Genomic DNA, 24304 nt, shown 5'->3' on the forward strand with positions numbered 1-24304 from the left:
CAGTTCACCCTGAGTACCGAGACGTCCCTAAAATTGTTCAAACAAACCGGCATGAGGCATGACAGTGTGGCCTCTACATTGTGAAGATAAACCAGGGCATCATCCGCATACAGCAAAGGGACATGACATACACCCAGCTCCTGAATCCCCCAGTATTGCGCATGTTGTCGAACATGGCATGCCAGCAGCTCCATGGCAAGGGCAAAAATCAGTGGGGAGAGGGGCACCCCTGTCTGGTGCCTATCAGAACATCTAAGCTGTTTGAGATCAGCTGACCAGTCCTGACCTGCACGGTCGGGCTATCATACAGAGTTCTGATCCATCCTAGGAAAACCAAGCCGGATGTACACTCGACTAAAGGCTTCCGTAGGAGTGTGGTGTAGGAGGCGTAATAGACGGCAGATGTTGGTGAAAGTACTATGCCCCCGGTCAACATGTACAAGAGTGTTGAGGATAGGGAACAGGCGGTTCACCAGCACTCTACCTAAAATCCTATAGTCGAGGTTTAGTAGTGAAAGCGAGCGATCAGAACAGAAAGTCCAGGGGATCTCTGCCATGTTTAGGTAGGACTATGATCAGGGCCTATTGCAGTGAATCATGAAAGTGTCCTGTTGTTTTTGCCTCAATGAACATCTCCATCAGATGTAAGTAGTTTGGGTTGAGAAAGTAGCATGATACTCAGTTGGCAACTCAACAGTAACCACGTCTTATTCTGGGCAATTTAGGAAATAGCTGCCTGTATCTCCTCCAACTGCAGAGGATAGCCTAGCACCGCCAGCTAAAGCAGATTTAGCCTGACCAGGAGCAGGTGTCATAAAAGCCTCTGCGCATGACGGGGAGGGGCAGGGAGTTGCGGTGTACAAACCCCGGTAATACTCCTGGAATGCAAAGTTGATGGCAGTCTGGGATGTTATTATCGAGCAATCGTCTACTCTAAGAGCCTCTATAGGGAAACGATAGAGGCTTTTAGACTAGGTCCTCCTTCACGAGCCATGCCAGCAGCTTCCCAGAGTGACCCTCCTCAGGATGCAGTAAGGCTGTACACCATTTGTAATCATGTTTCCCCAGTGGTGCTAACAACTCTGCCGGCTGCCTATGCAGCTGTTGGAGTTGCTTGGCTGTCGGGGTATAGTTAGCTACCTTTACTTCCAAAGACCGCAGTTCTCGCTCAATAGCTACCAATACCCCATGCAAGCATTGACATGCTCCCCATGAGACCGCCAGGCAGTGGCCATATGTACTAACTTTGTGTGCGTCTCCCTCCAGCACCCGGGATGAAGTGGAACCCTTGTTTAGATCAAAATAGTGTGTGATGCAGTGCGCCAGATCCTCCTGAAACAGGAGGGTAAGAGTAGTCGAGACCGATATCCAGCACACAGTTAAAATCACCTCCCAATAGCTCTGGGTGTTGAGGGTCCTGAAAAAGTACTGTGTGAGAGTATCCAAGAATCCCGACTGGCATAAACTGCAACCAGTGTAAGGTGAGCTCCTTCAAGGTGGCCTTCTAATATCACAAAGCGCCCCTGTGTCTACCCTGCGAGTGCCCAAAATTAATGGGACCCCCGGTGCAATCCAGATGAGCAGTCCCCAGGCATATGCTGATATGGATGGATGTACACCTGACCCCCTCACTTCGCATGTACCTTCTGCAGCTCTGCTAACGTGAGATGAGTTTCCTGCATGGCGGTATTTAAGATCGGCTTAAATGCGATACCTTTTGGTGAGAGTTTCCATACCGTGCACATTCCATGTAAGGAAGTGATATTGAGTGTGTTTATCAGCTGTTGTCCCCATCATACAAGCTTGTGGGGAACGTAGCATTAGAGGATATAAAATGCCTCACTGTCCTACGTCGACAGCGACCTATCACACAGGAGTAATCCTCGACCATATAGGTTGTCCTCTGAAAACACGTGTGTGGTCAGTATTATCACAAAGAGACAACAAAATAACAAGCAGAACCTGAGCAACAAAGAGCCTAAACCACTGCCACCCCCCCAGTACAGTAGACAGATGCGTCACTGTCCAAAGTTCCCCAACTTGAAAACAAAAAACAAACAAGCAAGAAAAACAAAGAAGTCCGCATTGGAGCACTGGCGGGATGTGGTTCAGCTTGGCTGAATCTCTGCTGTCAAGGCCCGTTCCAGAGGGCCCAGCATCCAACCCACCATGCGAACAGGATTCTCTACAACGCAGTGAAGTCGGATTGTGCTCCCCTATGCATATCAGCAAAGATTCCAGTAGCAAGAGGGCGTTCACAGTAGGTCATCAGCCGACCAGGGCGTAATTTTAGGATCAGGGGCAATGCACGTGGTTGAGGTCTCAGATGAGCCTGTGTCTGAACCAGAGTCCAAGCCTGGCTCGGAGTGTAGTACTGGCAAAGAGTTTGTTCTGTGCAGGGATGCCGCCTTCACTGCCTGGGCCTGCTCCGTGGCCACTTGATCTTGGATGGGCCACACCCATGCTGCTTTGCGTCTTCTGCGTTTAAGTCGCAAAATCACCCAGGCCCCCTCTGCCTGGTCATTCTTGGTTGTGCGTGCGAGGCCTTTTGCACGGAGTATGGTCCAAACATCCTCAGGTGTCGATAAGATGTAGGAAGACTCGCCATCGATCACCTTGAGTTTCGCAGGGAACAGTAATGCATAGCGAAGCTGCACTTCCACATGCGCAGTTTCACATTCATGTAATTCATGTAGGAGCCCCCAAGTCTCTGCACCATGGTCATGAAATCCGGGCATGCAGCTATTTCCGGGTTCTCATATCACCTGGGGCCCTTCATGCAAAAGCACTGTAGTATGAGGTCCTGATCACGAGAATTAAGGAACCGAGCAATGAGTGGTTGTGGCGGTGCTCCAGGTGGAGGTGGGCGCTGCGGGACGCAGTGTGCCCGCTCCACGAGGAACAGCTTGGGGACATGCCATCAGCAAGTTCTCAATGAAGAGCTTCGAGCTAGGCTGTTACAATCGCTCCAGGAACGTCAGGAAATGGATGCTTTTGCACCGCGCAAGTGTCCCTCATCGCCCTCCAAACGACAGAGCAAGGAGGCCACCTCTTCCTTCATGGTGTCCAGCTTGGCCTGCAGCTAAGGCACTGTGGGGTCCATGGAGTTTAGCGTGGTCTGCAAGTTTGCAGAAATCCTCCCTCAACAAGTTCACGTCCAGAGAGGCAGCATCTATTTTCGCTTCAAGCGACATTTCAGTGTCCAAAATGGCTTGGAGAACCTTCTCGAATTGCGCTGAGTGCTTGTCAAGGGTGGACTCAAGATGCTGCAAAGCGCCCATGGTTTTTTTGGCAGAGGCCAAAGGGGGTGCCATTGCGCTAGGCTCAGAGATCAGAGAGTCTTTGTGGTTCTAGTTCCCCCCCAACATGGTACTGTGAAATTGAGAGGCAACAAAGAGGTCCTGCAGGGCGTGTGCGGGGTAGGTCTTCAGAGGCGTACCAACTTTACACCAGGGTCTGGTGCGCAACAGGGATTGAGAGCCGCAACTTCAATCTGACGGGGAGCCCCGGGTGGGAAACAGGGCCCGCACTAAATTCAGCTGGCCAGGCAGTCGTTCAAAATGACTGGACGCTTCCAGAAGTTGACACACCCCAACATGGGTCCTGCAGAGCCTTCCCTGCTGCCAGAAAAAGAGAAGAACCAGTTTGGGACCCACTCACAAATGACCGGGTGAACACCAAAACGCAGGAGTGCGCAGCTTTTGTCCTGAGAGGGGGGGGCACCCGACTGCTCAGCAACTCATTCCAAAGTTCCGCCCACAATAAGGCTCCCGTTGGTCAAGGGTCTGCAGGCATAAAGGCAAGGAGTAAGATTAGTCATAGCCAGAGAGGATTCAAGATGTTGCACCCCTAAGAGCTATTAGCCCCCACACTGCCCCTATCCATGGCCCAGCAGCAATAGCAAACTGCAGCTGAGCATGCTGGCCCTCAGGTTCAGGCCGCCTCCATGCCCCAAGGAAGCTGCGGGCATCTGATTCGCAAGTGCTCTCATGAGGAGGTGGGCACTCACCCACAGTTGTGCAAACCCTCCCCCAATCAATCCGCTGCCCTCCAGTGCACAGATGGGGGCAGTAGCAAGTCCCCAGCCAGGCAGCTGGTCCCCAATGTCACTTAGGGGAGTTGCTGCCAATATATGGTCCATGTGCAGGAGCCAGTAAAGCGCCTTTCCAGAGCGCTGGCCCCTGGCAAACAGAGGGCTTCCCTACTGGGTAACCTCTTCCAGGCAGGCGCTCGTCAGCAGGATGCCTGGGGACCACAGTCACAAATGGATACACATGGGGAGGGATCGCTCTCCATTTGTCATGCACCCCAGTAAATACCTCTATTCTCAGCAACAGCAGGCAGCCCTGTGCAGTCCCATCTCAGCTTCGGGTATGACCTCAGCAGCACTCCAATGCTCACGCAGCCAAGAAGCGCCGCAGGCCCCACACTCCGGCACCACCTTCAGATGCCTCCCGCAGGACCCCAGCCATATCAGTGGCCCTACCATGTGCTTGGTAGTTTGGTTTGCCCTGTTCCCATGATGCACTGGGCCAGGGACAGACTAATTTGCATATAGCCAGGTTCTGAGCTGGGATGGTGCAGTGAGCTAAAAAACGGTGTTAGATTAAGCCCTGATCTCTTGACTGAGTGAGAGTATTCTGCTTAATTCAGAAACTCTGTCCATCACCACCCCCTGTTGTTTAACTACCATGTGCCAGCATATAGACAGGGCTGCGCAGGCACAAAGGGTATGTCAGCGGTCGAAACCACAGATGAAGCAAGATGCAAATCGGGCCCAGCATGGAACTCATTCAAAGAGCATCTGATGCTACTGCCATCTTGGCCATGCTAATATGTCTTTTTCACTCATGACTCCCACATCACTTAGTATGTAGTTCTCGTTAGATTATTGTAAAACATCAATTTGTCTAGCCAGTATTATTTGTAAGAGACTACATCGTTTTGCTGAATTGACCGATTCATTTTTGTAGACACTGGGATGATTTGTTTGGTAAGGGTCTTCTGGTTCCAGTGGAGGAGTATATTGTTAAAGATAAAGGTTCTCTGTAAGTTTTCTAGCTTGACTAAAGGTGAGCCATGGGGCCATAAAGTGTTTTGCTTTTGAAATACTTGTTCCAATTTGATTGCATCTTGATATGAATTGAAATGTGAAACCGTTTATCCTTCCCTTAAATTTGGATAGTTGGAGCTTCCTGAGATTTGTTGATGCTTCTCTTTACATATACTAAGAACTTGGTTGACTTCTCTGTGCAAATATGGGGATCAGAAAGAGTAACACAGAAATAGACTATGGTATTGTGAGACTAATCATCATTTTGATGGTACCCAATCACCCCACCGTAACAGATTTAAAGGCAACTAGAATATTGTTCCTCAAAGGCATGGAATACTTTCTTTTGCTTTAGACTGCAAGAGGTACAATGAATCTAAAGAAAAAGTCCGTAAATGTGGGTTCATACAGATCTTTTTTTATGGATTTTTGACACTGAGGTTTGTGGGTTACTGTTAGCATACATTGAAAGCTTGTATTCTAGTTGTTTATTTAAATGCTATCTTTTGTACGTTCCTAATCTTATCTTTGAATGAGTGGTTCTACAATGAGGTTGTAGAGAATGGGGCTAAGTGCTGCCTTGTCAAGTACACCTTTGGAGGCAGAATCTTGTGGACAATTTTGATACACACACGCTGTCATTTGGGTCTCCACATAAGAGTTTAATAAGTGTAATGCATTTTCTCAGTAAATCTTGACATTCTCTAATGCATGGAACAAGTTAATTAGCATTTTATGTCTTTCTTCTAACTTCTTGTCGATGAGAAAAAAGGCAGTTGCGTCCCGCTCCTGCTTCACCCATTGCCTTTGCATAGATTTAAGTGCTAGATCATTGAAAGTATTGACAAAGAAAAAAAGCTAAACCGGCTTAGTTTTAGCTATACCACCCATTTTAAACAGACATGCCTGTGAGAATATGCATGTTTGTGCTTTTCAGTCGCACTGTGAATAAAGGTTTCAAGAAGTTCTGAAAAAACACGGATTAGATTTGACCCTCCGGCATCAATAATATTAATGTTAATGTTTATAACAATTGAGTTCGAGTTCATAAGAAGCAAGCTTGCTGGGAGTAGTGCCAGGGTAACACATTTTCTCAGTATTCCCTGCCACCCCTAAGTCACTGGAACAGGTAAATCAACATTTTGTGTTTTCTTCTTGTCTCTTGACACTATGAGAGAAAAAGGAAGTTGTGTTCTCACTTCCGCTTCCCCCATTACCTGTGCATGCATCCAAGTGCTATATCATTGAAAGGAGTGACAAAAACAGATAAAACATGCTTACATTTAGATCTCCCACTCTTTCTTAAAGAGACATGCCTGTGTGATTATGGACTTTGGTGCTTCTAAATAATGGTCTCAAGCACTTCTGAAAAACACTGATAAGATTTATTTGGTATCTGATTTTACATATCCTTCTGCAGTTGAGAAAACCAATGTATTTTGCGGAACACTTGTATCTGAAGAAAGTATGGTGAAACATTAGAGGGTAGACATTTGGAGGGTCCCACAGCAAGTGTAGTTGATGTTGCCTTAAACACAGATTAACTGGAAGTTCCAATGCCAGTAAGCAGCTATGCTCTATTGCAGTGAATGCTCCTCAATCTACAGTTTAATTAAAAAAAACAGAGCCCCGTATGCTTCACCACTCGGTAAAGATGTTGTGCACAACTTCAAAAGTCAATTGCTAGAAATTTCAGCAGTCTGCAAGGAGGAATTTCATAATTGGATGACCATTTTATCCTGGCACGCTGGAACTTACCAATGTTATACTCTCTTCTTATAAGATAGACGGCGCAGTCATCGCTTGAGAAAATAATAAATAATCGTCTTCCAATAATTAACAGGGTCAAACTCAAAAGCACTGCCCATTTACCACCTGGGTCGCTCTGTATGCCCAAGGTCAGTTGTGGAGTCTGCAATGCAAAACCAGGTGGGTCAGCTGCTTTTGGCTGTGTGCACCTGTACCAGTAGCTGCTCTTCTAAGTACGGTGGGCTGCAGCACAAGTCCCATCCTCCTCAACCAGGACTGCTTCAGTAGATGTAAGGGAAGATTCTGTAGGGCACACGTCGACAGTATTCCTGCCAGGCAAGTCCGTACTTCCGCATGCACTGGTGCTCATCCCGAGCCTCACGGTGGACCAGCAGCACCGTAAAGTATAAGACGTAGAAGTAAGGCAGTATGTGTGTTAGACCTGCAGCATAAAAACATTGATATAAGAAACCCAGTGCTTAAAAGTGCCTTCAGATTCATTCCCAAAGCACCTTGTATGCTCAGTCCTTTGTGTAAAAACATAATCTAGTGTCAAAATGAACAGAAAGAAAGTGAGACATAGTGACAATTAGTAGCAAAAAAATAGGTTTCTACGCTACAGTAAATGGAAACTCCTATGAAAGGTGGCTTACATATTCCTAACCTGGAGTACATTATTTTGGCCTTCACCACATTTTTCTTTCCTAAATATACAAATGAGCTGATTTCTATCAGCCACCATGATACCAAGAACCACTGGAGATTTCCCATACTCTCCCAGAAATTCTATTTTCGAACACATTATTTGCTTGTATAAAAGTAAGCTTTTCTCTTTTTTATGCTTGAAATCAGATCCTGATCTGGGACTGGCTGGGTTATGCAGTGTTGGATGTATTTTGGCTTCACACAAACCTTTCTACAAATTACTTTATCCATGGCTTAGACTATCTTTGCTTTACTAGATGCTTTGTTCTAGAGATAATATCCCACACTCTGCAGATGTTTGCTACTGCCAATCAACTCAACATAACAATTTTGAAACTGCTTTCTACTAAAGATTTCAGTTTCTATGTATTTGTCTCCATTGATCAAATACTGCGTGGTACAAAAGGAGGTGGTGATGGACGGAGCATCTGAACCAATCAAACACTCACACCCAGTCAACAGATCTGGGTTTAATCCATCACCTTTTTTAGCCCACTCTGCCACCCCAGTTCAGACATGGCCACATGCAAATCAAACTGACCCTGTGCCTCATGGGAACAGTCCAGCCCGAACTGCCAAGCCATGCCTTCCCTGGGCCAGATTCAAGCTTCCTAGGACCGGTTTCTGACATTACAGCCGTCTTCAGCCAGGCTTGCTTGAATCCAGTGGCAAAGTGAGCAAGGGACTCACGTCTGAGCATACCCTGCCAACTTATGGAGAACAAAGCGGTATAAAAGGGGGTGGTGATGGACGGAGCATCTGAACCAATCAAACACTCACACCCAGTCAAAAGATCTGGGTTTAATCCATCACCTTTCTTTAGCCCATGTGGTCTTTTTCCTGGTTATTTCGGATTTACCATGTTTTCCTTCTTCTGTAGCTTTCAATATGGTGTCCTTAATGTTTTAAAGCATTTGACATAACATGACATGTTATCTGCAAGTCTAAGTCTACCCAGACTGTCTTCAGCCTTTTCGGTAGCTTGCTAACTATGCCTGCATTGCTTGTCACAACTAGTTGTCACCCTTCCCCTTTTCTTCCCGAAACCTCCATGTAACTTTTGTTTTGATTGCAGCAGTTTCCTTTAGTCTAGCTGTGTCACACTTTGCCAAACCTGTGCTGTGTTTTTGGTGTGTGATATTCTGCTCGTGCTGAAGTCCAGATTTTCAGAATGTCTGTCTTCTGCTGAAGTCAAATTTTCACTTGCTATTGTAAATGGTTTTTTCATAAGAAAGCAAAAAAGAAAATGTAAACTTACCTTACCAGCGGCTGCCTCTCCTCCATCTTTCTTGCCACGACTCAGAACAGGAATCATCCAGGCTTCTAGACTCCTCTAGCCAATCACGATGCCTGTGCATGTTCTCCAACCAGGCTGTGCATTACACCTGGTGGAGAACATGCAAAGTGCACATGACCGTTTGGCCGGCCCAAGATGGCCAACCAATCCGTCATGCGCACTTGGAGAATGCCTATCACTCCCCCCTGCTCTTTGGGCAGCCCCGTCCTGCACCTACAGAGCCGGTACGGAAAATAAAATGATAATAGCATGGTGTTATCATTTTATTTTTCTTGTGGGGCGAGGATCCTCCGCCCTAGCAGAGGAGCCGCCCCTCGTAGCTAGTCTCATTTGAGAATCAAGGTTCAGTGGTTAAGCGAAGATCTTAATTGCAGTAGCACACTTAGTTTTAAGCCACCCTTCACCTCCGTGTGATTTTGGCAACTTCTGGTTACAACTTGAAGAATCCAAAGTCACCTCACTGTGTCACTTGCATAAATTGTGTTTAGTTGCATTCCGTAGTGCTTACTATTTCAGATATGGCGCTGAAGTGCTTTATAGCAGGTAGAATGCTATTCCGAAACGTTAGCTTATAGTTCAGTGGTTATCGGTTAATGTCTGGGTGTTCAGCTGTAAAAGTGTTCTGCTGAATTGTGAACAGTGGGTTTCCTCTGTATTTGTAATAGACACTGTAACCGCTAGATAGATATGTACATATGCTTTTCATAATATTCTTTGTTTCTCGGTCTACAAATATACTGCCTAAGCCAGTATACCATGCCTTTCCCTTGACTTTTGCTCCTGTTGCACTATTATGAGACACTCAAATGCATATCTAAGAATGTATCGTTATGTACTGCAGTAACGAGATTTAGATGTGTTGTGCCAGTTAAGTTTATAAAGCCTTCCTGGGAGGAAGAAATTAAGTTTACTGTGACCATACTGGATGGGAGTGTATTGTAAATACCAGTAATTATTGCATTTATGCATTTGTGCCCTTTCTTACAGACATGTTGTAAACCCCAGGCAGTGGAGTCACACTCTTTTCAGAACTCACCACAGGGCAGGGACCAGGCGAGTGCCATGATAAGATCCCCCAAGTAGTTTGGGTGCCGGACGACGCCCCACCAGCCCGACACAAGAAGGCGCTTCCCTGTCGCAGTTGGAATGGTCTCGAGTCCTGTGAGTAAAATGAGAGGAGACAGTTAAGCAAACTTTAGTAGTGTCTAATTATTTCTACAAAGCTATGACTATCTATCATTTGTTCCTAAAAACATTTTACTGAATTTATAATTCAAAGTTATTAAGCAAAACAATTGCCACAGCGTTACACTTGTCCTCATATCTCCTTCCCACCCTTCCACTATCCCCTCCAGCTGCCACCTACAAGTCCAGGATGATGGGAAAATGTCTCTCCAAGTCCGAGTGATGTCTCAGTCTAATGAACTTATGGCTGAGTGTCTTCACTTCACCCCCAGGCTCTATCCGGGTCTTGTCTATCCAACGTTAGACTTACTACCTCCCTCCCCCACTTGACCAACAATCTGGGTACCCAGCAGCCCATCCTTCCTATACTCGGTTGTATTTTTGGGTACAACCTCTAACCTAATATATCAACTTTCATCTGCACAATTCCATTCCCTCCAGCCATTTATGTAGTTTTGGACAGGTTGTGCTGCCTCATTTCGGAGCAGATCCTCTCTTTGCTACCATCTATCCTAGATTAATCAACAGTTTATTGTAGTATGTTGCATCAGAATCTGTCCAAATACCCAACAATGCCGTCTGTGCTGTCAGTGCTATAGGCACTTCTGTGGCTTCCGCTAAGGTATGTGTAACTCCCTCCCAGAAGGTTCATATTTTCGGGCAGTTACACAATGTATGAATGAACGAACACTGTTGACCACAGTGACTGAGACATAGGCCGTCTTGGGCTGTGCCTAGTCAATGTGGGAGTACGCGGATGTAGTAAATTCTGTGCAGGATATTTTATTGTATCTGATGGGAGCTTGCTTTAATGGCTACTTCCCTTGGAAATTGGATTGTGTCACCCTCAGTCGTCATCCTCCAGCTGCCTTACATCCCTCTGCCATCTTGTCCTCGGCTGTGCCAACTCTCTCTGTGTATTCCTCCTTAGCGTAGCGTAAGTAAGGGAGATAGCTTTTTTGGTCATATGCCAGTCCTATAGTCGACATTCCAGTGGGGAGTCCTCCTTTGTCACCTCCCCCTTGGGGATCTTGACATGCAGGACGTTTCTTAGTTGCAAATATTGAAATATTTATGTGTCAGCCATATCGTATTCAGCATGTAAGTTGTGAATGGTACTATTCCATTTGCATCCCTTACATCTTTTAGTATGGTGAGTCTGATCAGATCCTATTGTTTAAAGCCTGGGAGATTTGGTACTAGGTGTAGCCTCATGCCCACCCAAAGGCAAGTTTTAGATGTAAACCTCTTTTCCCATCCCATTTCTCTAGTCAATTTGCATCAAGTAAATGCTACTGAGTCCATAGCCAGCATCCGGCAGTATCCACACTCCGTATATGGTGGCAGTATCCACACTCCGTATATGGTGGTAACCTTTCTGTACCAATATCTCCCAGTCCATTATATATGCAAGATCCTCCAGAGGGCATAAGCCCACTCGTTCACTGTGTATACCTGTGCTGCCTCATAGTACCTACAAATGTTCGGTAGTACAATGCCCGCCTCATACACCGATCTTTGCAGTGTAAGAGGGCAATCCGTGCCGGGCCATCCAGCTAGACTGCGACCACAGGAGTCTGTTTGTTGCCTGGAAGAAAGCATTAGGATGGCATATGGACTATTTTGCAATATGTAGGTAAATCTGGGTAGTGCTATCATTTTGAATAGTGCTGCTCAACCAATAAGAGAAAGAGGTAGGGATCTCCAGTGTCTTATATGCCTCTCCAGTATCTGTAGGAATTGGGTACAGGTTGTCCTTGTGGTGTAAATTATTGAGTTTTCACCTTCAGAGGCAGAGGCAACTTGTCTCCGGCCAACCAGCCACCCACCGGAAGATCAAAGATTTCTCCCAAAATATCCCCAGACCAAAGTATGCTCCATAGATATTGAATTCCTCCCCAAGACATTCCAGTTAGGCCTCTGGTTCCACGATATACAGCAAAATATCATCAGTCTTTCCATGATTCGCTCCAACGCCATCCAATATATGGGCTTTAACCTGTATCCATTCTGCTAGGGCTTCTACAGTTATGGTGATTAACACTGGTGATAGGGGGCACCCTTGTCTCGTGCCCTTCTGGATGGGGAAGTGCTGGGACAGGAATCCATTCACCTTAAGTCGATCTTTAGGGTTTCTATAAAAGTCATATTCATTTCAGAAATTTGGTTCTGAATCTCATTTTCTCTCCAAATTGGCAAATAGAAATGGCTACTCTATCAAACTAAATGTCTCATTCGCATCCAGGGGAGCGATTGCCAGGAGGTTCCCTAATTTGTCACCACGCATTAGACAAATCAGGGGGACCATGTTTCCAAATATGGAATTCTTCGAAAAATCCCATATAAATATTAGCAAAAGAGGGCGAAAACTTGGCCCCCATGGCTACACCTGAATGTTGATGAAACCATTTTTTATTGTGGACAAAGTAGTTGTTGTTTAAGGCAAATCGAGTGAATTCCAAGATCATTTCAGTGTGATAATATAAAGTAGCATCACGTTTGGCAAGAAAATAAGTCAGTTCGACACCACTCTCAAACGGGAAGCTTGTTGGCTTACGAGCTAGTCCCTTTTCTATCTCTACGCCCAGTGACCCATGTGTGTAGCGGCAAATTCAATCTAGCGGCTAGCGTATATAATGCCGCCTGTCGACACACCCAGCTTCTCGATATGGGGACCGTTTGGTGAGGATATGCGATAGCCCAATTTCCGGTAAGCGTCTACTAGTTATTTAAATGCGTGGTATCGGTTATCTAATAAGGACATTACCGTCCCTTACTTCGCATCTATACTTATGTCGTTTCAGCTTCATACAACTTACCATGGTTGCAACTTTACTATTTGAAAAAAACACCGGCTTACTATCCAGTGTTTGCCTTAAAGAACCTGTTACAGACAGACGTGCATTTACTTTTCAACCAAACGTATAGCTAGGTGAGTCTTATTAATATCAATAACATGGATATAATGTTTCTGTACAGGTCGATATGTCTACATGACGTCCTAGTTAATCCAGTCCATTTACCCCATCACTTGTGTGTGTACGAATTAGGGTCTACCTGTTTCCCTTTCCAAACTCACAATATACTATGTGAGTTCTGTTGTCTCTCCCTGCGCTCTCAGTATTGGTATTGAATGGTTATCTGCCATTCTTGTTGCAGAGAGGGACATGTGAACTTGCCTCGTTTAAATATATTAGGCTCGTTTCACTAAGGATCATTCTCCATTCTGGTCGAATCCACTTTTTGCACTTATCTGGCATGTTATCAAGCATTGGCTCTAACTTATTGGGCTTTGTCTGACATACATTTCTTCCATTTGTTTTATTACATGGTCTCCAACAGCTTATGAGCTGTGTCGCAATTGACCTCGTGACTGTTGCATCAGACCGGAAGGTTTTCCTCATCTCGTATTTTGACTAACTACCCGGCCATCTATATTATTGGTGAGTCCATTGGGATATTAATCATCTGAGGCATGAGTGTTTTTGAATAGGCACAACGATAGCATCGCCTATGGTATTTATAATTTATACTTACACATAGGCATTTCTGAGAAAAAACTCTTATGTACATCATGAACATCTCCTCGGATATTGAAATATTGTTGTATGAGGACTTTTCCACAGCCCCGTATTTATTTATTTACGAGTTACACAGCACCTCAGACCTAATGAGATATGCTCTCTCCCCTTGTGGTCATGATTAATATAGGTTGCTAATTTGGACACCTGTATCAGTGAGTTAATATAGTTAATCCATACATTTTGTGTGTTCTGTCTCCTCAGATATTATGCTTCACTGCTAAATCATGGCTTATTTCGCTCACCTTGATGTTCAATACATATCTTACATCGCCGTGTTCATGGTGGGTGTATATATATATATATATATATGTTTTAACTGTATATAGGGACACTGTATGTCACAATTAATGTTTTTAGCTATAGTGGAATTTACCCTTATCACAAAGGTATCCCTTTGGAGTATTTCTGTTTTATGTTGTAAATAGACCATACTATATTACATGCCTTAATGTGAAAGAAAAATGTATCACATAATATATATGAACATAACATCAGTTGTGGTGCTTTGCCACGTAGGCTCTAGGTAATATTAGTTTGTATAAATGCACTAATGTATATATTTTAATGTGTTATTACATTGTACATTGTTTGAATTTTTTCCAGCCTTGAAAAAGTCCTTGTGTAGGACGAAACACATGTTGGTGATCTTTGTTTTGCTGGGAATATCTGTTTTTGAAATTGAAAATAAAGAAAAGACTGAAGAAAACACACTAATTGGACTATACTTTGAAATCTTCTTTGGAAACTTCCCTTTGAACTTAATCCTGTCATTTGTCTTTTTGGAATACGCTATTACTAGTAGAGTGTGGTATACTGAGGGCCTTTAACTTCTGCCCGGATTATTAATTACTAACTTAGGAGTGCTGTCAATGGATTCTCTAAATTTGTTCAAATTGATGTGACACACACCCAGTGTGTACTAACGGCACCTTTAGGTGGTAGGTGCCTTGAGTCTCTGTAGCACCCTTTTGTGTACAACCCTTTTTTTCTCATAAAAAAAACAGATTATCAAATGTGTACCAATTGTAGACATAACTAGATTGTGTTGTTTTGAGTGTTGTGCGGACGTTTCCCTTGGGGGACACTACTACCTATCCTTTTTTTTGTATATCATTATTCATGCATGCTAAACAAATATAAAGTATTGATGTTTCCATCAGGCAATCCATTGAAGTACTCACCAGCCACCCTGGGATCATTCGGGTTTCTCCGGAACGTGTTTTTCTGCGAGTTAGCTCCACGGAAGATGATATAACCTAAAGCTGGGCGAAATGAAAAGGAGTTTGCATATTGGTGTTAGTGTGTGTAAAAAACTACACACACAAGATCATTGGTGACCGAAGAAATTCTATGCGATATGTCACAACTGTACATATATGTTCCATCATAAGCACTTCATTCGGAACAGATGAGGATGTCTACTTCCTTTTCATTATTAATCGTCCCTTGCTGTTTTGGTTGTATTTTGCTTTTTGTTTTAAAATCTTAAAACAAGTCTGAACTTCAGCTCCAAAAAACTGTTGTATCTCGGTCTGCATTTGTACAGTGACAATAGTAGACATGTTATAGCCCCTTTTTCTCAGTTTACCATCTGCTCTACCTCTAAACATGTTTGCAAAGAATCCAGTGATTGCTGCACATCATGCCTGAAGCCATGGTACGGTCAGCTACGGTCGCTCCACTCGCTCCCTGGACCTACTTTCGCCTGATGGGGCCCGATCTCGCCTGGTATCATCTGGAGACTGATATTGCCCTCAGCTCTGCTGCTTGATCTCTGATTGTGCCCCCGATCTCGCCTGTGATCGTATTGCTGTATCTGGTATCGTATTATTGTTGCTTTTCAACTGTTCTGCCTTGCTTGCGCCTTGTTGTGCCCCCGATTCCCCCCCACTGCATTTTGTACTGTGCCATTTGGTCCTAGCTCCCTGCCGCTGCTCCCCCGAGGCCCCACCCCTGTCCCCATTCCCTCGAGCTTCCCTGGACATCGCCACCCCGCTCCCGCCTCCCAGCTGCTCCTCCCTCCCACTAACAAACAAATAGGTAGTCCCGCGAGCGGAAGCGCTGTGACCGTCCTGACGCAGTCAGCTACGGTCGCTCAAACGGTTTGCCGTAGCACTCTGTAAAGTATAGACGTTATGTACAGTGACAATATACACGCATGTTCCAAAGCACAAAATGACAGAAATTTAACAAGTTCACAAGATGAGTAAATCTTGGTGTCTTTAATGAAGATTACAGCCAGCCGACACGTGTTTCATCGCCTTAGCGATTCATCAGGGCTAGACGGCCGTGTCAACATCCGAAGGTCGCTTAGCTGGTGATAATTCCAACCCAGCCGGGCCTTCCCTGGTAGCACTGGTGTGAGTGCGTCCAGACGTGGTGAAAATCCTAGTATATCTGTTTAGACAGCATATACTTTCAAGGACGGGCTCGGAAATCACTCGATATTTCTCAACAAACTTTCGAAACTTCTATGGTTAGAAGTGTGCCTTATCCATTTAGTATCAGGAAAACCTGGTGCGGTTCCCAATCGGTTAGTGTCGTGAGCCGTGTGCGGCGTTTCCCTGGAGCAGCAAGTGAGTGCAGCTCTTCCCGGGCCCGGTTCCGTGTAGCCATGGTACGGTCAGCTACGGTCGCTCCACTCGCTCCCTGGACCTACTTTCGCCTGATGGGGCCCGATCTCGCCTGGTATCATCTGGAGACTGATATTGCCCTCAGCTCTGCTGCTTGATCTCTGATTGTGCCCCCGATCTCGCCTGTGATCGTATTGCTGTATCTGGTATCGTATTATTGTTGCTTTTCAACTGTTCTGCCTTGCTTGCGCCTTGTTGTGCCCCCGATTCCCCCCCACTGCATTTTGTACTGTGCCATTTGGTCCTAGCTCCCTGCCGCTGCTCCCCCGAGGCCCCACCCCTGTCCCCATTCCCTCGAGCTTCCCTGGACATCGCCACCCCGCTCCCGCCTCCCAGCTGCTCCTCCCTCCCACTAACAAACAAATAGGTAGTCCCGCGAGCGGAAGCGCTGTGACCGTCCTGACGCAGTCAGCTACGGTCGCTCCACTCGCTCCCAGGACCTACTTGCGCCTGATTGTGCCCCCGATCTCGCCTGGTATCATCTGGAGACTGATATTGCCCTCAGCTCTGCTGCTTGATCTCTGATTGTGCCCCCGATCTCGCCTGTGATCGTATTGCTGTATCTGGTATCGTATTATTGTTGATTTTCAACTGTTCTGCCTTGCTTGCGCCTGGTTGTGCCCCCGACCCCGCCCCCCACTGCATTTTGTACTGTGCCATTTGGTCCTAGCCCCCTGCCGCTGCTCTCCCGCGGCGCCACCCCCGTTCCCTCGAGCTTCCCTCGACATCTCCACCCCGCTCCCGCCTCCCAGCTGCTCCTCCCTCGCTCTGCCCCCCCCCACTCTCCACTTATGGCAGAGTCACATACGCGCAGCGGGCGCACCCCTCACCCCTCACAATCTGCCCTAGACCCCTCACAATCTGGTTTCCGAGCCAACCACAGCACCGAGACCGCCCTCATTGCAGCCACAGACGACATCCGGACACTGCTCGACAACGGGGAAACAGTGGCCCTCATCCTCCTGGACCTCTCCGCAGCGTTCGACACAGTCTGCCACCGCACCCTTGTACAATGACTCAGGAACGTCGGAATACAAGATAAGGCCTTGTACTGGATCATCTCATTCCTATCCGGAAGAACCCAGAGAGTCCGCCTCCCCCCTTTCAGATCAGACGCCACCGAAGTCATATGCGGTGTACCACAAGGATCTTCACTCAGCCCCACCCTCTTCAACGTCTACATGAGTCCCCGCGCATCCATCGCACGCCAACACAATCTCAACATCATCTCCTATGCAGACGACACCCAGCTGATCCTCTCCCTCACCAACGACCCAACCACCGCCAAAACCAACCTACACGAAGGGATGAAAGACGTAGCCGAGTAGATGAAGAACAGCCGCCTAAAACTGAACTCAGACAAGACGGAAGTGCTTATCCTAGGATCATCCCCCTCTGCCTGGGACGACTCTTGGTGGCCCTCGGCCCTAGGCAGCACACCCAAACTAACGGACCATGCTCGCAACTTGGGATTCATCCTAGACTCCTCCCTCTCGATGACCAGACAAGTCAACGCCGTCTCATCATCATGTTTCAACATCCTACGCATGCTCCGAAAGATCTTCCGTTGGATCCCCACCGAAACAAGGAAGACGGTCACCCAAGCACTTGTCACAAGCCGTCTGGACTACGGAAACACCCTCTACGCCGGAACCACAGCCAAATTACAGAATAGACTTCAACGCATTCAGAACGCTTCCGCCAGACTCCTCCTAGACATACCTCGCCACAACCACATATCTGGTCACCTGAGAGACCTGCACTAGCTCCACGTCAACAAGAGAATCATGTTCCGTCTCCTCACCCACGCACACAAGGCCCTACATGACCTAGGACCCAGATACCTCAACACTCGCCTGACCTTTTACACCCACACCCGCCAACTACAATCATCCAACCAAGCCCTCGCCACGATTCCACGCATCCGAAGAGCCACCATGGGAGGAAGATCCTTCTCCTACTTGGCGGCCAAGACCTGGAAGTCCCTCCCCACCCGCCTCCATCTTGCACAGAACCACCTCTCCTTCAGAAAACAACTCAAGACCTGGCTGTTCGATCAGTAGCGAACCCCTCTTCCCTTAAGCGCCTTGAGACCCTCTGGGTGAGTAGCGCGGTATACAAATTTATGACTTGACTTGACTTGGCATGCACATCATTGCCTATGAAGAAATTAAATGTTTGGCGAGCCACGGTCCGTGCAGGTAACAGGGGTGGGGCCGGGTAAAGGGGGATTTCGAGGGACGATGCCGCTGGAAAATTATTTATTTATTTAATTTCCCCTCGCCATCGTCCCTCGAAATACCCCCTCCCCTGGTCCCACCACCCCACCACTGTAACCTGCACGGACCGCGGCTGCGTTTGACCCTGCATTCTTCTAGCAAATAATTCCTTTAATCTGTTAGGAAAAGGACTATTTTTCTCCAAAAACATATGAAAGTGTATAGGCAGAAAGTGAACGGAACATTAAAACAAGCCTTTGCAATTCAATCAGTCTTGCATTTGAGACCTTATATGTATTTAGCTATGCCGCACATTAGCCTTGGTGCTGAAACATCTACTGTTCTTTAACATGGAGGGAAAGTAAGCACCAAACTGCGTTACACGCCAGGTATGGGAACACATGGAAACAAATATTGCCTTTCAGCGGGAAATGGTAAAGTCCAAAGCTCTGTTTTTTATATAAAATCAGGGCCTTTGGTGGTCATATCACTGAAAAAACAAGATTTGAAAAAAATATTGTCCACGGGTGCGCATGGAAGACAATTTCTAAGGACTGGAAACTAGAGAATGCTAAAGTGATTCTGGTATTTTAATGACCTCTGCTGGTCGTTTTCTATCAAGAAAGTTAAATAGAGGCAGTTGCCTGAAAAAGTTTTTAAAAAAAGATAATCTCAGCAGAAAGCAATTCTGGTATTTTACTGACCTCTGCTGGTTGTATCAAGACAGTTAAATTGAGGCAGCTTAACAGAAAAAAAAGTCCCTAAGCGGAAGCAGACAAGTCCTAGGACTGATCTCCAGAGCCCACATAGTACATACATATATAAGTATATAATAAGTATATACTAAAGTATATACAAGAGGTCTCGACTGCTCAACCTTAAAATCATACTTGCGAAATCAGGAGTGCATGTTCTTACATCAGATAAGCCACGGAGGCAGAAGATTTTACTGAAAGTTGGCCGGAAATATATTTAATTATTGCAATGGCAGAAGGCAAAGGACGGTCAAACAAGGAGATGGAGAGGACAGTTTTTCAACATATTTAAACAGTGGCATTCTATTGTAATGCTGCCCATTCCCGTTGACCTGATTACCATATTTCATTGTGGATTAAAAACAAAAGTACATAAAAACAGGGTGTATCGTAGACCCGTACTGATTTAATTAAAAAGAAAATAGAATTTTGATTTGAGCAGTGCTCCACTTGTCATTTGAATGTATTTCTATGAGTACATGATTCTAGAGGTAACCAATTAACAACATTTCCAGAGTGTTTTGCTAGAGCATCATATCAAAATTGATTTCCTAACACTTCACATTTTGGGACACAAAGGAACTAAGCTGCAGAGTGGTATTTTAATTTGGACAGATCACACGTTCTGAAAAGCATCCAGGATTAGATTCGAGTTCAGACCACAATTTTGCTAGTCGCAGCAAAATGCCTGCTGGCCTATAGGCAAAGTTAGAGATTTCTTTCTATCCAACGCTTCCTTTAAGGCCAGTAGACGTGTTCATTTGGCTTTGACCAATGAAGGGACTTTACAGCGGCCAATGAGCACAAAAAGGATAATCTGCCTGCCAGATATATTTGTAAGCAATATAACGAAATATCCATGCACGCCTTTTTGTATGAAGAATAATACATAGTGCCATAAATAATGGGGTGAAAACACTGGTTAGTTAGTGAATATCAATTAACACACTGAAAGGTTTGTACACACTAGACAATATTAAAAATGGCATACAATCTAAGCTTATTAGGGTTGCCCAGTTACGTCCTCGCTACACTATACAAATAGCAATACATACATATCGATATGTTTATGTTATTACATCTTCCTTGAAATAAAAGGTAAACAAATAATACTATTCTAATTAATATATCTTATTGCTAGAAATATAGTTTTATTTTTTTATGTATTGGGGAATATTTAGGTAAATACATCTGTATTTTTAATCGTGGATTACCCAGCTAAAAGCCACTTTCTAGGCGCTGTTCTAGGAAAATGACAAAAGGCTACTTTCACATGGACCAGGAAGACAGGGCTACAGACACAGTATGGAAATATCCGAGAATGGAAACCTGCTTAGAATGCTTAGTTCCAGATGGATGGAGGTGGTGAACACTCATTGTAGGGGATTGGGATAATTTTTTGTCACAGTCTTGTATTAACCTTCTGCAGCTCATGGAATACGGATGTCCAATAACAGGAAACTGTAGAGAGTTTACATCTTGGGTGCCCTCAAGCAAAGGCATCTTGTTGCTTGGCAGACTAAGTCAAAAAGTCTCTATGCCCTCACCTCTTATGCTTAAGTTGTGCCTGTCTTTAGAGGTGGTGGGCATTGACAATCATAATTGCAGGCTTGGACTTGTATTTCACCAACACACTGTGATTCAAGGCAAAACAATGGAGAAGGGCAGAAAATGAAGAAAGAAGGAGGAAGAGTGGGATAAAGAAACATTGACAAATGAAGAAAGGAGGCATGAAAAATACCCTACGTAAGAAAAATAAAGAGACAGCAAGTGGAATAAAGTGGCATGAAGTGGAATTAGGACTGGATAGTCTTGGTATTCAGCTACATCTGCACTGTGTCCCACACAGGGGGGCTCCTAAGAAAAACTTTGGTTGGCTGTACTTATTTTTTGTTTTTTACAGTTTTAAGTGTGGGATAATATGGACATATATTCTGAAACCTTCCTTCATGATCTGCTACCTTTTAGTGCATCCCGATATTTAATGCTTAGGAAGTCTGAAAAAGAGCAAAACAACATCCTACTGCTTCAAATAAAAACACAGCACAGATTTTGAAAAAAATCTAAGATTGCAGCAAGTGTTTTGCAAGTATCTTGTAAGTCTATTTGAATTCTTCAAGAGGTGCTTGCTTCATAGTCGTTTCAGGTCATATAGTATGGCATCCCTGCCGAAAACAGAAATATCCTGTTCTTGCTTCCTTTGTCCTCTTGGTGCTGAAGACACCTGGGTTCTGGTAATGAACAGGGCTGTTATGGATATTTATAAGCCTCAAAAGGGGATTGTCATAGAACTGCTACTTGGCAACTCTCTGGTTGCAGGTTTACACTTGCTGCTTCACTCTAGAGAAATAGATGGTTGTGTTATGGCCCATTATGGTCCTTAACTTGTTTTACATGCATTCAAGAATTTCACATCAACTCGCCTTCTCGCAGTGGTGCACTCGTGTGGCTAGATAGGCAAACTAAATAAACCTAAAAGTATTTTTCAGCTCATTTAAAAATAACTTATTTATATTACCAAAGAGCTGCTAGACAAGAAGGACCTCAGTGAGGACATTTGTTTTTATGTCCATAGTTGGAAGATGGCGGTCCAACCTCAGCAGCCGTCCTGATCTCTGTAGCAAAAGAAATGCTTTCCTCTATTGGTGGTCAGAAGAGGAAACCAACTCAGTATTTGTAGAGGTGTTCAGCTCATTAGCATCCTGTAGGCCCATGTTCCAGTTGTCATCATCATAAGGTGAAGCAAACTCTTCCACATCCCCACAACTGACTGATCAGAGTCGGAGTCAAAAAGTTGGTGTAATGTCTGTGCAAGGATGTGGGGCAATGAAATCGAGTCTGAGTCAGATTAACTCAAAAGAGGTCGCAGCACATTAAGATCTGGACAGGGCTTTGGTCAAGGTCGAGATGGCGCTAGCTCGGACTCGGACACTACGATGGGTTATGGTTCTTTCTCCTTCGCCAGTGGCCTGGTGCGGGTGTCAACACTGCCGAAACCAGTAAGGATTTTAGTGCCAGTCTCAATGCCAATAAAGAACCCAAAACAGGCTCAAGTGGCCCAGATGGCGCTGAACGTGAACCTGCCAGCGGAGACTTACTGAGAATCCCTGTTGATCTTGGTGCACCAGAAAGAGGCTGAAGCCTGCCAAAGATGTGCAGCCAGGCCCCTTGGAAGCTTGACCTGCTGCGATGTCAATGATGGACCTTGGAACTCGGGTGTAATCAACAAGGATCGAATGAGCTCCTTGGGGGAACGGGAGCATGACCAGGAGCAACGGAGTGCCCTCGCAACTTTTCTGGAGAATGAGAGTGGCGGGAAAGGGCAGAGTCTTATTTAGAATCCTTGTGCTTTTTTTGATCACTTACCTGCAGAATTCAACCATGAGGAAAATCTGCCTCAGGAACAACTTCAGAAGCTAAAGTGGGAGTCGGTCTTCGTTTTAGTCTTCGACCTGGTGCAGTACCAGCGCAGAGCCTTCCTATGTTTTGCCACATCAAGCTTTACACTCTTTGATGGTTTTAAGGTTCATCTGGGCACAGTCGTCACAGGCGTTGGAGTCATGTGATGACCCCCAAGCACCAAAGGCACACCTCATGGGGATCTGTCACAGACATCTACTTGTGAAAGTCCCTAAAAGGTTTTAGCCCGGTCATTTTAGGAGGGGACACACTGGAAAAAGTTTGGAAGAAAATCTCTTCAGTGAGTGAACATAAAGAGAAGCAGAGCTCCGAATACATGTCTGAAGGCGAGGAAAGAAATTAACAGACGCCCGGAACGGTGTTAACACTGAGTCACATTGCACCACCAACAGGAGCTTAGGAGCACTGCTTCTGAGTTTTCCAGATTCAGCCTGGCATCTGGGGAAATTCACAAGGTGAGGAATCTGCGATTAGAACTATCCATCAGAAATTCTTGTTCATAAAAATGTGGTAAATTAGCTTCTGGACCCAATTGTCACTTCCAGTTGGAAGAGAAAGCTTGTCAGATCTTTTTCAAATATTTCCCCAATGGATGGTCTTTTGAAAAAAAAAGTGCTTATTATTTTATTTGAGATGCAGAGTGTCATTTACCGTTGAGACAGATGATTCCGACAGCTGTAGCAGTTGACAATTCACATGGGTGGTTGACCAGAAAGTAGGCCTGCAAGCTGTATGTGAAGGGCACCCATGTGAGGTCCCCAAAGGCTAGCATGAAGCCAAATCCGTCATTGACAATATCCATCGTGGTTAGGATGGCCTCCTGTTGAGGAAGGAGAAATGCTATTATATTTTCCACCTTTTATGGAGTTTGAGGTAAATTCTTGATATGGCTAATCTGTATGCAGTTGTGGAATGCAAACCCTTACATGCATTCTTATATTTGTTGTCATTTATATGGGACTAGTATTAATATTACAAAGGTGTTCAAATGCTAAAGTGAAAATGCGTTAATCCATAAATTAAAAGTAGTCACAATGTTTTTGGATTACTTTGTTGAAAAAAATAAAAACATTAGTTGTGATAGTTCACACAAATGATATTCCATTAGGGTGGTGCCTGAGCAAAGGTTATGTTAGTTTACCAGTCATATAGCTAAATGGACATGTAAATCCAAAAGCAAGTACATCTAAAAGTTTGTTTGCTGTACTCTGATTTTTATTTATTTGTAAAGTTTTATATAGCGCTGGCTAGACCCGGAGGTATCAGAGCGCTTTACATGAGGATCAGAGCGTTACAGGATACATAATTACATCAAGTTACAGGCTTCAAGTAAAGACATTGGAGAAAACAAAAACATGAGATGCATGGGAGGGAAGGAAACACAACGGGGCAAAGAGGAAAACAATGTCAGATGTCCGGCTGGGTTGGTGTCGGCGGAGGGGGTGAACCAGAGCCAAAACTCCTCTAAAGCTGCATAGGACAGCTCCACCGGGCATCTAAAAAGCAGAGTCCCAAGGTTCACCGGCTATAGGCACTCCCCAAAAGTTGCTCAATTCAACTATAAACCAATGTAAAAATCGATATGGTTTTATTGATTTCCTACTCCTTCTTGTATTTCATTTCTCGGTAAACAACCACAATTCATTCATGCTAATAACAAGTTCATTTTCCAATTATATCCATAATAATCAATTTTTCGTGACA

At 45.1% G+C, this 24304-nt stretch overlaps 1 protein-coding gene across 1 annotated transcript in view; it reads right to left on the reverse strand.

The window, feature by feature from the left end:
- Positions 1-5694: 5694 nt before the first annotated feature.
- TM7SF2 (transmembrane 7 superfamily member 2) overlaps positions 5695-24304 on the reverse strand; it is a 93394-nt gene continuing 74784 nt past the window's right edge. Inside the window, exons 8-11 of the mRNA XM_086938504.1 lie at positions 23252-23420; positions 14755-14835; positions 9841-9963; positions 5695-7244 (exon numbers count right to left, since the gene is read on the reverse strand). Of these exons, the coding sequence (XP_086794630.1) occupies positions 7084-7244; positions 9841-9963; positions 14755-14835; positions 23252-23420 (534 nt within the window). The 3' untranslated portion in view covers positions 5695-7083. The remainder of the gene's footprint in view (positions 7245-9840; positions 9964-14754; positions 14836-23251; positions 23421-24304) is intronic.

The sequence above is a fragment of the Lissotriton vulgaris genome, chromosome 9, assembly GCF_964263255.1.
Source record: "Lissotriton vulgaris chromosome 9, aLisVul1.2, whole genome shotgun sequence".
Taxonomy (NCBI): domain Eukaryota; kingdom Metazoa; phylum Chordata; class Amphibia; order Caudata; family Salamandridae; genus Lissotriton; species Lissotriton vulgaris.